Below are 16292 nucleotides of genomic sequence, written 5' to 3'. Positions count from 1 at the left end.
TCGAAATGATATCGAAACTTAAAATAGTAGCAGTTTATTTTTAAATGGAATCTCTAAAACATTGTGAGAAGAAGCATTGCAAGTTCTTGTTTCTTTAATATCTTGAAAAAAGCAACGTTTATTTTTACAAATGCAGTTAACTTATTTTTTCAGGAAAAAAGCTTCTAAATTTATTAAACTCACTTGGAAGTTGTAAATAGCGGTAAGATTGTTTGCACTCGGAATGCCTCCGTACATCAGACCGAGTAATAGATTTTTGTGGTTCTCACTAGCATCTCGCAAATTTTGGCGGATCAAAACGAAATCCGGCTTAAAAGACCTGTAACATTCCATTTTTAGGAAAATTATTATTTATTGTACATAATTAAAATTAATTTTTTATCAAAAGTAGCTAGAAAGCATATTTTCCCTAAATTTAAAGCTTGTACTCGCAGAGTGTTATCAAAAATACCACCGCCCGCCCCTTAAAGAAAAATTTTGTTTTTAATTTTGTTTGACAAACGTCTGAAATAAAATACAAAATAAGGTGATTTTTTACAAAAATCAGGAAAGGCATTTCTTTTAAATCAAATTAAGGTTTAGATACCATATTGAATTCAATATGAAGCGCTTTAGATTTCCATTTAAATTATATTACATTTTCAACGACATACGTAGTTGAATTTTCAAATAAAAAAGATGAATTTTCCAGCAAAGGAGATGAATTTTTAACGAATGAGTTGAGTTTTTGAACTAAAACGTCGAACTTTGTAGAAAAGAAATTACCTTTAAACCAAAAAAGATGATTATTGAACCAACTAATTAAATTTTCAACTAATAAATAAAATTAATTTATTTTTAACGAAATAATGAAATATTTAGATCGAAAAGATACATTTTCAGATGAAAGTTAAATTTTCATTTAAGAACTTTCGACAAAAAAAAGAAGAATTTTCAATCCAAAAAGACGAGTTTTTGATAAAAACAGTTGACTTTTCGACCTACGAAAATAAATCATTAAATAAATAATTAAAGTTTTAACAATGAAATTATACATCAACCAAATTTTTCTATTTGAAACTTATAAAAAGTTGAATTCTCAAGGCAAAAAGACTAATGTTTAATGAAACAGTTAAATTTTCAACAAAATAATTACTTTTTCAACGAAATAGTTGAATTTTTAAACAAAATGTTGAATCCTTAGCGAAAAAGTTCAACTTTCAACCAAATAGTGGAATTTTCAATCCAAAAAATAAATTTTTTAAAATAAAGTTGAATTTTCTTGCAAAAAGGCGAATTTTCAATCCAAAAAGACAAATTTTTAATCAAATACTTCGAATTTTAAAACAAAAAAGATGACTCTTTTAACAGAAATAAATAATTTGTTAAGAAAATAGTTGAATTTTTATCCATAGAATTGAATTTTCGACCAAAAAAGATAAGTTTTAAATTAAATAGTTGAATTTTCAATATAAGAAGAGGGATTCTTAACAAAAAATATATTATTTAAAATTTCAATAATGGCAAATATTTTGAACTAAAAATAACTGAGTTCAGCAAAAAAACGAAGTTACAGCAAAGTAAATAAATGTTTCAAAAACTAGTAAAATTTGTAGTCAAAAATATAAATCTTGATAATTAAATTTTAAACAAAATTGTTGAATTGTAAAATAAAATGATGAATTTTCGAAACTAAAATTAATTTTTGACAAAGAAATTTAACTTTGAATTAAGTAGTTGAATTTTCAAGCCAAAATGACGAATTTTTCATCAGAAATTTGATTTTTCAACCAAGAACTTATCTACCAAAAAGAATGAATTTCCAATTAAAATTTTCAGTTAAATTTTCAACAAAACAGTTGAATTTTTAACGAGATAGTTTCAATTTCTACCTTAAAACAGTTTTCCAACAGATAGTTAAATTTTCAAGCCAGGACGACGAATGTTCTATGAAACAGATACATTTGTAGCAAAAGAATTTAATTACTAACAAAATAGTGGAATTTTCAAGTTACAAAGTTAATTTCTGTGGGAAAGCATTGGAATTTTGTTTCCAGAAAATTTGAATAAAAAATAATATTTTTCAGTAAAATAACGAATTTTTAGTTGAAAAGCGAATTTAGAAAAAAATCTTAAACTTAAAGCAAAGGAGATGCCTTTTATAGAAAATTTTTAAAAATAATTAAACATTCAACTAAATAATTAAATTTTCGAAATAATACAATGAATTTTCAACTAAAACGACCAATGTTTAACCAAACTTTAACAAAAAAAGACAAAATACCAAAAAATACTTGAATCCAAAAATAAAAAAGCCAAATTTTCTGTAAGAGTTGTATTTTCAATCAAGAAAGATTCTTACTTTTCAGAAAAAATAATTTTCTCATAAAATAGGCGCATTTTTAACAAAATACATAAAAAATGGAATAGATAATTTTTCACTAAAAAAAATCATTTTCAATAAAGCAAACAAAATTTTCACCAAAAATTGTAATGCCCAAACAAATAATTTAATCTTTAATAAAAAAAAATATTAACGAAGTAGTTCAATTTATAACCAAAGAGATGAATTTTCTACTAAAGTTATATATGAATTTTCATAAGAAAAACTTAATTTTCAAGAAAAAAGTTTAACTTTCATCAAAAGAGTTGAATTTGCGATCGAGGGGATTATTTTTCTACAAATGCATACGAATTTTTAACAAACTACATTCAGTTTAAACAAAATACAGCGAAAGTCTTTAATAGTGCCGATTTTGGGGCTGACGGTAGGTGGGTGCCCCGGGCAGCTCCCGTTACAACAACCTGCGGCGCAACGTCAATTCTCAGAAGGGCTATAGAAGGGAGGGCTATTGAAGGATTGCACTGTAGTTAAATTTCCAACTAAAAATTATACATTTTTGTTAACCCACAGTGTGAAATTTCAACAAAAAAGGTCATGTTGAACCACACAGTTGCTTTTATAACGAAAAAATGTGAAATTTCTCTAAAAAGAGATGAATTTTCAAATCGAAAGGATGGATGTTAAACAAAATAGTTTAATACAAAAAATTGGTCAAAACAAATTTTCTACCAAAAAGGACGACTTTTTAACAAAAATTTTAATTTTTCAAGAAGATAATTAAATTTTTAATAAAAAAATACAATAATTTTAGGAACATAGATGAATTATGAACCTGAAATTTAAAACTAGATTATTTAACCGAAAAAAATAAAGTTTCAATTTTCGAAAAAGGGGTGAGACCCTGCGATCAATAGGAATTTTGATGATTTATGGTATCAAGAATAATAGTTTTAATAACTATTGAAGTTCACTTTTAATAATTTTGAAATATTAGGTTCAAAAAACTGGAAATTTTGTTTAGAAAATACGTGTTTACAAACAACTTTCAAAAACATGATTTATATTTATGTTAAATAAAAATTAAAAATTAGTTTTCAGTGAATCGCAGACTTAAAAACATTGCAAGTAAGAACTGATCTAGTAATTTAGGCATGGGCCCTTGTACAATAAAATCTCTAATTTCAATTTTGTTAAGCATTTCAAAAAGTTTTACTTATATTTTCCATGTGTAATGTCACATTCCCCCCTAGCCTTTTCCCGTAGGAATGTAACGTAGTTTTTAAACGGCCCCTAACTTATTATGAGCTCTCTAAGTCTTAAAGATACTTCAATGTAAAAAAAATTCTGATTTTATGAACGAATAGATGTCTGTACCGTAAATGCATGCAAATTCGTTCGACGGATACAAATTTTATCGGTGGCTAGACTACCAAGATAAATGCTTTTACGTGGAGCTCTTCTATCCACTTTGGATGTATTGAGATTATTCTCAATATTCATGGGTTTATCGAACAAGACTGAGAAATATTTTCTCAACGATTCAAACCAGCTGAAAAGGAATGTCACGAAAATTAGATTTATTTCAATCAGAAAGCTGGTTATTTGAAATAGAATTGTTCTGGGAAGAGTAACCTCATTTCTGAAATAAACAGAAGTTACTGTGAGGCTGTTATTAGATCTAAATCAACCTCTGGTTGTTAAGAGCAGTTATTCAGTTAGAATATAGAATAGAAATTTTTATTTGATCGAAGTCATATTTCTTCATTGATCATTATAACAATAAAAAATAATGTTTGACGAAGCAATTTTCATATTCATTTAGACAAATTATACAATTAAAGAAATGCAAACACAAACAGAAATTTTCTCAATTAATTGAAACTTTCTCTCAATAGGAAAATGTATCCTTTTTGGACTTCTGATATCAAAACATAGTGCCCAGGGTATACAAAATAAAATTTTAAATCAAAGTTTTGATTGATGGAAAAATGTCAAATTAGTCAAAAACTGTCAGAGTACCGCGCCCATTAACATGGACCGTCTATTTCAATATACAATAAAAAAAGTTTACCATTTTTGGAATTCATATTTCAAACATAATGTATACATCAAAAGTTTTGGATGAATATGTAAAATAAAATTTTCGATCATGGGAAAAGTGTTAAGTTTGATGAAAACTGATATCGTAAACTTTTTCATGAAGTTCTTGTCAAATTTGATACTTTTCCGGTAATTAAAAATGCATTTAAAAAATCTTCTTTTACACAAATAAATGAAATAAACGAAATTAATCTTGTCTAGACTGAAGTTTAGTCTAATCATACTATTAGAATCGTATGTATCAATATCGAGGACTTTTTATACAGGGTTTATCTTAACTTAAAACTATTTGATTTTATTCGAAGCCGGCTCTAATGAAATGTTTTACAATGTCGATATAAAAAAAAATTTGCAATGCCATGCTGTTGTTTTTTATTACCCAAGATTAAAAATAAAAAAAATTAGGCTTGATTTTTACACCACTATGCTCAAATCTTTTCTTTTAGATCAATTGTCTTGGAGGATCAAATTATTGAATCTTTTGATAAGTCGTTGCAAAACAAGAAATTAGAATTTGCTAGTTTAAAGTATCGTTTTTTTTATTATTGACTAAAAATTTTTTTAATGAAATTTCGTTTCTTCGACTACTATGCTGGAAACTTCACTTTTAGCCTAATATTTCTCAGAGATAACTCAAATTGAACGTTTTGAAATCTGGATGTGTCTTAAAAAATAAAACTTTCTGTATCATACTTGCTGTGTTTGTTGTTGTCAATGGATATAAAATTAAACGAACAGGGAAGTTTCGTTTTTACCCCACTATTCTTGAGTATTTTCTTTTTTAGATCGACTGTTTTCGAAGATAGCTCAAATTAAGGATCTTACCTTAATATTGTCTGTATTCTTCTGATGTTTTTTTTTGTTAGGAAAGATTCAAGAATAAGAAAAATGAGAAAATTTTGTTTTATAACACTATACTAGAAAATTTTACTTGAGATTGATTGTCTTCGAAGAAGGATACAATTATTGAAGCGTCGGATAAGTCGATGTGGATTAAGAAATAAAATTTGCGATGTTAATGTCTCGTTTTTTTGTTATTCGTTGTTTAAAATATTTAAAATAAGAAAATTTGATTTTTAGACAACTTTACTGGAAACTTTGTTTTTAGCCTATGATATTTCTCAAGCATGTTTCAAATTCAACACCGGGAAATGCAGATCTGCATTACAAATTAAAATTTTGTCATATCATAGTATTGTGTTTTCATTATTAATGGATAAGGAATAAGAAACATGAGGAAATTTCGTTTTTATCTCACTAGGCTAGGATATTTTCGTTAAGGTCAATTTTCTTAGATGATGACTCAGATTGAAGATCTTGGCACAAAATTTGTAATATTATTGTGACTTTTTTGTAATCAAAGATTAAAGGATAAGAAAAATAGTAAAATTTCGATTTTCGAATCACTATGCTTCTTTGAAGATTATTTAAGTTAAAGGTATTGGCTTTAAGATATGCATAACAATTTCAATTTCCTATGTTATTAAGATTTTTTCATTATCCTTGTATTCAAAATAAAAAATAAAAAACGAGGAGATTCCATTCTTAAGACGACTATGCTAAAAGCTTTTCTAATCGTATAATTTCTTTTGAGGATGCTGCAAACTAAAGGTCTTGGCATGTAGTTTACATAAGAAATAAAATTGTCTATCTCATACTGATGTTTTTTTGTTATCCAACATTAAAAAATGAGAAAAATAAAGAAAATTCATTTTTTGCACCACCATGTTAGAATATTTTCTTTTAGATAGATTGTAGATCTGCATTACAAAATAAAATGTGCTATATCATATTATTGTTTTTTGTCAAAGATTGTCTGATAAAAAGAATGGTTCCATTTCATTTGTAAGAACACTATAGTGCAAGCCTTTCTAATCGTCCAAAAATAAAATTTTCTATGGAATAACGATTTTTTTGTTATCAAAGGTTGGAAAATGAAAAGAAAAAAAAGAAGTTTCGTTTTTTAGACTACTGTTCGGGAATATTTTCTTTTAGATCTATTGTCCTAGAAGATGGCTCAGATTGAAGATCTTCACAAAAAATTGGCTATGTTAATCCGATGTTTCTTTGTTGTCAAAGATTGAGGAATAAGAAAAATGAGAAAATTTTGCTTCCAGAAGACTATGATGAAATCTTTTTCATTATTTCTTTTTTTGGGAATCACTCGAAATAAAGGTCTTGACATCTAGATAATTGTAAAAAATAAAAAAAATGTAACTTTTTTAAATCACTATGCTGGAAGTTTCTCTCTTAATAGATAAGAAAAAAATCAGACTAATTTGTCCTATTTTCTTTTATTATCAGAGATTGAAAAATGACGAAATTTCATTTTTACATAACTATGCTCGGTTATTTTCTTCGACTTTAGTTGTCTTCAAAGATGGCTAAAATTGAAAGTCTTGGAAAGTAGATATGTATAAAAATAAAAATTTCTATGTGTATGTGTTATTTTTAAATATCAGGATCTTTTTTGTATCTAAGAATGAAATTTCGAAGCGAAAGTACATCTGTAAAAGAACTTTCGGTACTTCAACGTGAAAAAAATAAGTGTGGGTGGAAAAAATGGGAAGAGATAATTCGAGCACATACTGTGCAGGTTTATGGCCTTCTTTGGAGTAAAGTTAAACAAGAAGGTCGGTAGTTAAGAGAAGATTAAGTGCCCCGTAGAAAAAAAGTGCGGGAAGGTAATTCAAAGATACCGACCGAGAAGAGGGACAAGATAGAATGATGAAAATGAGGTGGTTGTACGAGTTATGGCTGTACTTTCCATAGGTGTTGACTACATGCGTTCTCCAGGGACGATACGAATTCCTTTGGTAGAAATTATTACAATAATTGAGTTTGAATCGATCTTTGTTGATAAAGTACCTTAAAAGTTTGAAAACACATTTTTTTTATTCGGATGACCTTTTAAAATTAGCATTGACTTTTAAAGGTGACAACGACGCCAAAAATAAAGATAGAAATATTCTAAAAAAGCAGTTGGAAGGGTTATTAAATTCTGGGTTAAATGAGCCTGAGCTGAAGTAATTTGGTCTTGTGTGTATGAAATCATCAAGTGAGAACGACAAAAATAAAATTCTGGACTTTAAGGAATTTTGTACTTCAACTTCAATTGTGGTCAGAAGCTAATAAAATAAATTTATGATTTGATGTTTTATAAAAGTTGGGTATCGACTGTGCCTTTCGACTAAGCCTCATTAAGCGAAAAATTTAATTGGATTTTCGACAATTAAAAAAAAAAATTATTATCTATATTCTGGACGGAGTTATCACCTTTCAAAGTCAAGGCTACAGCGAATACCCAGTTATATGTCGGGTCTGGTATTTGAAGGTTTTTCAAGGAATTTCACAAGATTTAAAACATTTTATTGAATTTTCAAGGATATCAAGGGATTTCAAAGATTTATCGGCTTCTGGACTTTTTATTCTTGATTTCATCAAGTTTTAAAAACAAATCGAGTCAGCTTAATATCAGAACAATTTTGACAATCTTTTGCAATGTTTTGAAACCTTTTAGTATATTCTTTAAAAATGAGTTTTTCCAAAGAAAAGATTATTACAAATCTTTGCAGGAATATTAAGAAGATTAGTATCTTCTGAAAAAAAAGTTCGAAATTCTTCAAAAGCTTCTTTTTCGGTTAGACATCTTCAAAAATTTACATTAAAAAAATTTGAGATCTTTGCCAGTTTAAAAATATGCCGATTTTCGTCTACTTTTTACTTAGAAAGGTGGAAAAATTAATGAAATTTAACAAACATAATTGTATCAACAAATTATTACTGTTTATAACTATCTTCTCCTATAGTAAAGCTAGATACTTGCATTTTTTTCCAAATTTTCCATATTTTGTCTGGTTAAAGCAATATAATTATTATTCAAGTTTAGAAAAGTAACTGTTGAATCAATTTATTATTATTTAAAATAATATTATATTTGAATAATGCTAATAAGTTGTGTTTTTTTTGTTGAAATATTTAACTTTTTTCCACTTTTCAATTAGAGCGACGAAAAAATTAATGAAATTTAATAAAAATAATTGTTTGAGCAAACTATTATTGTTTATAATTATCTTCTCAAATAGTAATACTAGATATTGGTAACTTTTGTCAAATTTTTAACGTTTCGTCAACTTTTCACTTAGAGTGAGGTGATAATTAATTTAAGTTTATAAACAGAATTTTTGAGACAGTATCTTGTTATTTTAAATAATATTATTTTTGAATAATGCTAGAAAGTTGTCGTTTTTTGTAAAATATTCAATTTTTTTTTTAATTGTCACTTAGAGTGAGGTAATAAACAATTCAAGTTAACTACATTTTCACGTTTGGATAAATAATAAATAAACTATAGAGAGAATCATTTTTTTGAAACAATCTCTTTCTATTTTCGAATATTATTCTTCTAAAAAAACAGATATTTGAAATATTCTTTAAATTTTCTATACGGATCATATAAAATAAAAATTTATTAATATTATTATTATAAATATTATTATTAATATTTATTATTTTGTCTTAACTAGAAAGTTAAAGAAGTTCTAAAAATTGAGGGAACACCTGCAACTTTCTAGCATTACTCTAAGGGAAGATAGTTATAAACAATTATGATTGAAAATCAGACAAAAATTCGAATATTTTAGAGAAAATCGCAACTTTCTAAAATTATTAAAAGAGAGTATAATAAATTGTTTGAAAAATTATTTTTTATAAATTTAATTGATGATTGCTTCGATCTAACTAAAAAGTTGAAAAAAAGTTGAAAATTCGGAAAAAACCGCGACTTTCTAACTGCATTCTAAGAGAATATTACGGAAAACAATAATAACTTGTTTAAGAAATCTATACAGAGATGTGATAATAAGTAAAAAGTAGTGTTTAATGTATTATAAACAGCTTGTATTAAAAAAAAATCACCAAAAATCATAATTAACTCCAAAAACTTACAAACCCCAATTTCTCACTCACGGGGTTTTTTGGACACTATAAAACAGAATAATGGCAGTGATATTAAAAAATAAGTATTCGCTTCTGTTCTATAGCTAATGTTGAAGAGAAACGATAAGTGTCAAATTGCTTTACCTATATCGACGATTTTGAAAAATATTTACAAAAACCTCTTTTTTCTTATGGGGAATACGTATTAAGCTTCATAGGGCTTGCAGAACATCTGAATATATTTACAAAACGCGTTTATTTTTCTGTGAATTTAAACGAATTTGGGGACGATATGCATACAAATTTAAAAATAAATGTTGTACCACCTTAAGCCGACACTGATTTTTTGATAAAATTGTTCATAAGGAACGGGAATATCAATCTTCTCGAGCGAGTTAGTGCCAGTATGAGGATTCAAGCATAAAAATTTTGTTTCTGTTTCAAGTAGGTACACTTAAATGTTTTTTTTTTATGTTTGTCTTGGGTACTTGAATGCTATGGGTACCAAAGTGGATGAGTTTTTGATTTATGCAAGTGAGACCTACAATAATGACATACCGGATAACCTTGGTCCCGTTACGGAAGACAGCCATGGAGACGATGGTACCCTGCTCGTTTGCAGTGAGAGAGAGCTCACGGAATTCGGCTTGTTCGACTCGAATTTCATAGTCGCCATGAAGTCTTCGTCCCCGGAAGTATTTACTCCAGTCGGTGTTTTGATCATCGATCACCAGCAGCGTCAAAGAACGATCTTTGCCGAAGGAAGGTCCTCGAGTGGCGCCAGATACTGCGGCTCCCAAAATGGATGCTCCCTTTAAAAAAAATTCAAAATTTTTCAAAGTAGGCGCCATGCACCTACAAAAAAGACGACTTTTTCTCCAGTACTCTTCTATCCTAGCCTGTCCAGTTCAATATGATCTTTATACATTTACCCGATGTTCAATTCCGCACCGACTACCTGTTTACTGTACGCCTACTACGCGTCTTCCCCTCATTCATCTGAAATGCTACCGGACGCAGCAGTTGGCAGCGCGAGGGGAAGTCACGTAGTGGGGGTACAGTATTCAGGTAGCCAGTGCGAAATTGTTCTCTGTCCCAGGGGGTGTTTAAAACTGACTTATTTGATAACTGCTTGCTAAAGAGTTTATTAAAAATACATGAAAAGGGTATTACCTGATCACGTGCAGCTCCGGTGAGACTTTGAACCCTCTGGAGAAGGCTTTCCCTGGTTTTGGCGGGAGAGGATGGCGCACTGGTGGTTCTGGACCCTGGCCTCAGATTAAGGCTGAGATCTCCGCCTGGTTGGCCAGTTACGGGTGGTGCACCTGGTACCGGGGGTGGATGAGGTGGCGGCTGTGGTCCTGGTTGAGACTGCAGAGGTCGCTCCGGTGCACCCTGGTAGGTTTGGGATGAATCTTGTCGGCCCAGGGGGGCCATCCCAGGATCTCCGTTCGGTTCATCGTCAAGTTCCGAGCTTAAGTCCCCTGACGAGAACCTAGAAGACAAGCTATGATGGTCTCCGTGATAGACAAATTCGGCATTGTTCCAAAGGTTAACGCTTTTTTTTTTGCTTTCAGCAGCGAAAATGTGCGAATCCATCGAGATAATTCATAAGATGACCATATATGAACAATGCCGACATGCCTCGTGACAATGCACATTTATCCAGATGCAAGGTGCTGTTGTTTTTGATGTACCTGTTTTCTTTTTCTGTTTTTTACTTTTTTGTTTCTTAATCAAAGAGTTAACTGTATATATGTAAGAAGAAAGTGGCAGAATGTTGAGACATCGAGAGAAAACTTTTTTGTATTTTGAGACCCATCATGATAACCAGGGTGTCTACCCGAACGAAAAACTGGGCATTTTTTGACCGAGAGAAAACCGGGAAATGACTGGAAATTTGATTCCAACGGCAACAATGACAATAATAAAAGTGCTGCTGTTTGCAATTTTGTTTATCCTCAGAAATCTTTAAAGATTTTGAAATAGTATTTATCTAAAATCGTGAAGGAACATATTTTTAAATCAAAGAAAGAAAGATTTTCGTTTTAAAATTAAATTATATAAATTATAATTATAATTTGCATCAGGGGATTTTAGAAGAGATATCTATCATTCTGAAAATGAAAAGGAAATTTTTAAAAGAATTATAATTCTGACTCTGAACAGGGAATATTTAAAGAATTATAATTCTGATTAGGAACGTGACATTTTTTCAAATAGTGATAATTTTGAGTTTTCGGTTCGAGAAAATTTCCAAACGAACTGGAATTTTAAGTTATACTTGGATCTTTTAAATTCCAATAAAGTATATCAATTTTCACTTGGAATAGTGAATGCTCGAAAAAAATTATAATGTTGAGTTGGAGCAGGTAATTTTCTAAAAGAATTATATTTCTGATATGCTAATTATAAAAAAGATTTCTAACTCTTATTTGAAAAAGGGAATTTATTAAAAGAATGATAATTTTGATTGTGAACATGGAGTATCTGTAAAGAATGATAATTTGGAATTGGTATAAAGTTAATTTCAAAAAGCATTATGATTTTGATTTGGAAAAGGGAATTTTCGAAAATAATGACAATTCTGAGTTGGCTTAGGTAATTTTCTATACAAATTATAACTCTGATTTGAAACAGGGTATTTGCGAAAGGAATGATAATTATGAGTTGTTTCAGGTAATTTTCAAAAAGGATTAAAAGTTTGATTTAGAGCAGGGAATTTTGGAAAACGATTATAATTCTGAGTTGGCCCAGGTAATTTTCAAAACGAATTATAAATCTGATTTCGAACAGGGATTTTGTGAAAAAAGAGAATTTTGAGTTATTTCAGGTAAACAAAAATATATATATAATTCTGCCTTAGAGCAGTGAATTTTGAAAAAGAATGATATTTTTGAGTTGTTTCAGGTGATTTTCAAAAATAATTATAATTCTGATCTGGAACAGGGAATTTGTGTAAAAAATGATAATTTTGAGTTGTTTCCGGTAATTTTAGAAAAAGATCATAATTCTAATTTGAAACAGGGATTGTTTTAAAGGATTGATAAATTTGATTTGGATTACGTAATTTCAAAAGAATTCTAGTTCTAATTTGGAACAGATAATCTGTGAAAAGAAAGATAATTTTAAATTGGTTCAGGTAATTTTCAAAAATAATTCTACTTCTGATTTGCAACAGGAAATTTGTTTAAAGAATTATCATTTTCAGTTGGTTTCGGTAATGTTAAAAAGGATCATGATTCTGATTTGAAACAGGGATTTTTTGATTTTGAGAATTCTAATTCTAATTTGAAACAGGAAATTTGTGAAATGGATAATAATTTCTAGTTGGCTCAGGTCATTTTAAAAGAGAATGATAATTTTCATTTGGAACAGGCAACCCCGTCGGGTAGACATTCTGATAATATTTTATTAAAGATGAATAAACTTTTGTGTTGAAGAAATCTTTATTTTCATTTCAGATAAATGAGAAGATTTATTTGTCAAAGGAGTAATAAAATTTCACTAAGATAATATTAGTCTTTTCTCTGGATTAATAAAGATTTCGGGATTAGATATACATATCTTTAATGGATCTGAATGTTATTTGTGTATTTTTTATGTTTGTTGTTTCAGGTGTTTTTCAAAAATAATTATAATTCTGATCTGGAACAGGGAATTTGTGTAAAAAATGATAATTTTGAGTTGTTTTTTTGTTGTTGAGTTGTTTTATTGTGATTAAATTAGGCTGATAGTTGAGATTTTAATCTTTTTCCTCAATTTCTTATCTTTTCATGTGTGTTAATTAATAAATGCAAGAAAATTTATTGTGTTGTTTTTTCATTGTAGAAAAACGATCAGAAATCCTTAATGCTTTAAAATAACTATAAAATAATTTGCAACAAATACAAAATTTAAATAGATTTTTACTTAAATCGGGAAACTAATTTACACTTGGGTAAAACTTTAAAAGGTTCAAATTACGAATTTTTAAATAAAAAACCATTCGAAATAAAAAGTTTTAATAATATTTGTCTACAAATGACGAATTAAGTTTCAAACAATGCAAAATTTCAAAAAATGTCTACGCTTTGTTGTCAAAATGATTTAGTATTTAGAAATATGATTCAAGAGTTAAAAGAAAGGGACATTTATTGACCAAAAAAATTTATCTCGATTTTGTACAGTAATTTGAAGATTCCATGAAAATTCTCAAAAATTATAGAAATGTTCTTCAAAAGCTAGTATTTTCCGAAGGAATATAGTTATTTTGGATTTTTATTTTTTATTCGACGTAGAAACTCTCGTTTTTTCGATTGGTAAAAATATATAGGAAATTTTTAAAAAGTGACAAAATGATGGTATTTTTTCTGAAATTCTTTAAAATTAATTTTCTCAAAAACTCTACTTTTTAATTTGAATTTTCCTAAAAATAGATGCGAGAATAGATATAGTAACATATGATACATGTAAAAAACACGTAAAAAATAAAAAATAAAGTTTTTTGATTAATGGGTTGAATACGTGTCGCTTTATTTCTACTCTAGAATGATATATCTAAATACCAAATTAGTCTGACACCCTAAGCCTAAGGGGCTGTGCATAAATTATATAAATTCTTTTGGGTCAGAGGGTGGAGTCAAATCAATTCTGACGTAAGATACTTTTTAAGGCTATGAATCTCTAGAAATAAAATGTTCAAAATTTTGCTTGAAAAAAAAATTTTTTAATTGAAAATTCAACTATTTTGTTCAACATGTAACCTATCGGTTTAAAAATGCACATCTTTTTGTAGAAACATCACCTTCTTTAGTTGGAAATGCAAATTTGTGATTAAAAATTACCTTTTTGTTGCAAATTCATATTTTCAGGTTGAAAATTTATTCCTTTTAGTTGGAAGTTTAACTATTTTATTTAAAAATGCATATATTTTGTTAAAAATTTGTACTTATTGATAAAAAACTAAACCTCTTATTTGAAAATTTAACTATGTGCTTGAAAATTTATGTATTATTTTAAAAATTTGTCTTCTTTTATAAAAAATAAATTTTTTGTTAAAATGCTAGTACTTGGTTAAAATTAAATCTGCTTTAGTTAAGGATTTAAATGTTTCGTTAGAAATTTGCCTTTTTTCGTGAAATTTAACTGGTTTTAATTCAAAATAAATTCCGTTTTTGGTAGAAAATTAATCTTCTTGGTTAAAAATTCAAATCTTGTTGAAATATCAGCTATTACATTGCTTTTGGTGAAGAAGTCGTCCTTTTAGGTTGAAAAATTATTCATCTCTTTGTTTAAAAGTTGAACTGCTTCCTTAAAAATAATTTTTTTTGTCGAAATTTAATAATTTTATGAGAAAACTGATCGCTTTAGTGGAAAATTCAATTACTTGGATAAAAATTAGTTTCATTTGTAAAAATTATTCCATTGTAATTAAGCATTGAACTAATTGGTTGAAAATTCCAATTTTTTAAAGAAAATTCACCACTTTGTTTGAAAATACGACAATTTGGTATAAAATTCAACTGCTTTCTAAAAAATTGAACTGTTTTGTAAGAAATTATTTTTTTGAATCAAAAGTTATTGTCTGAAATGAAAATTCTACTATTCAATTTTTGGCTAATAATTGATGTTTTTTTAAGTTTAGGAATTCAACTTTTTAGTTAAAAGTTGATTTAATTTGTTGAAAATTTATGTGTTTTATTCTGAATTTGTTTATTTGAGTAGAAAATTAATCTCTTTGGTTCAGGTATTCATGATTTGGTCGAAAATTTTATTATTTTTCATTTTAAAAATTCAACTCCTTTGGTAGAAATTTGATCTTTGTTCATTCATTTTAGCGGGTTTGGATTAAAAATTTTTGATTGGTTGAAATATCCTTCATTCCATTTTTCGTTTAAATTTCTTGTTTTCTGGTTATAAATTCAACTACTTGGTGGAAAGTTGAACTATTTTGTTAATTCCTAAGAAACAGTAATAATTAGACTCAGAAAACAAATTCAATCGGCCAAAATTACGTTAAATATGGGGAAGGAGTCAAAACTTGACAAAAAATGTCAGAAAAAACATTATGTAATTTATGCATGGCTCCTAAGCTTGGCCTCTGAATGATTTGAATTGGAATTGGTCAGATATACTGAATGGAAATTTGTACGCCTCCATTTTATACCGCTCCACTTCGCGTTTGGGCGGTGTACACTTCTACGTCGCGGTTAGGCGGTGTACAACAACGCGGCTCGCTTAGGCAGTGTGTTACATCGCCTAAATGCGATGTGAAGCTTCATGGAATGGAGAAGTCGGCTCATGGATCTAATTTTAATGGAATTTTTTCGGGCAATACTTTTCAATTGGTCCTACTGTCAACTCAACTGTTAATAAAATAAATAAAAAAAGAAATAAACTGACCTTAAATATCGTAACATGACTTAAAAGCCTTGTCCTTGAACTTGAAAAAATTCTTCTTCGTCGTCTTCGTCTTCCTCTGCCTCGATGACGCGAATATGTGAGGCCCTTTTTCCATAAATTCGGCTCATGTTAATTACAATTATCATTAACATTTAACATTAATGAGAATGATAGGAAGCAGAGAAAGGAGACAGTTTGAAGAAGACAGTTCAATGTTTTCGAGGACCTTGATCGTTTTTCTAAAATACAGCTTTTACTATTGTGTTAGGTTTTCATATAACATGGAATAACAAGTAAGTTTCTTAATAAAAAAATATAAATATACAGTATAAATAAATAAAGTTTAATGCGAACATCAATATTAGATCTAATAGAACAATGCAAACAATTTAACCAAATCCCATGCAATTCTAATGAATTTCTGTGAGATATTCGTAAAAATTTTGAGAAATACGAGGGTAGTTCAATAAGTCCTTAGAATGACCAACAGATGGCGCGCGAATCGCTCCAAATCATCTGTTTTCAGTCAGCACCACTCCCGACTAGA

General features: G+C 28.5%; 1 protein-coding gene across 1 annotated transcript in view; it reads right to left on the bottom strand.

Annotated features, from left to right (window-relative positions):
- The window catches only part of LOC117168719 (synapsin), a 128679-nt gene that overhangs the window by 77891 nt on the left and 34496 nt on the right, over window positions 1–16292 (bottom strand). Inside the window, exons 4-8 of the mRNA XM_033354442.1 lie at window positions 15746–15850; window positions 10535–10856; window positions 9920–10173; window positions 180–319; window positions 1–17 (exon numbers count right to left, since the gene is read on the bottom strand). The exon at window positions 1–17 is cut by the window's left edge and continues 105 nt beyond it. Of these exons, the coding sequence (XP_033210333.1) occupies window positions 1–17; window positions 180–319; window positions 9920–10173; window positions 10535–10856; window positions 15746–15762 (750 nt within the window). The 5' untranslated portion in view covers window positions 15763–15850. The remainder of the gene's footprint in view (window positions 18–179; window positions 320–9919; window positions 10174–10534; window positions 10857–15745; window positions 15851–16292) is intronic.

This window comes from Belonocnema kinseyi, chromosome 3 (assembly GCF_010883055.1).
Source record: "Belonocnema kinseyi isolate 2016_QV_RU_SX_M_011 chromosome 3, B_treatae_v1, whole genome shotgun sequence".
Lineage (NCBI taxonomy): Eukaryota > Metazoa > Arthropoda > Insecta > Hymenoptera > Cynipidae > Belonocnema > Belonocnema kinseyi.
This window is presented reverse-complemented; position numbering and strand designations above follow the sequence as displayed.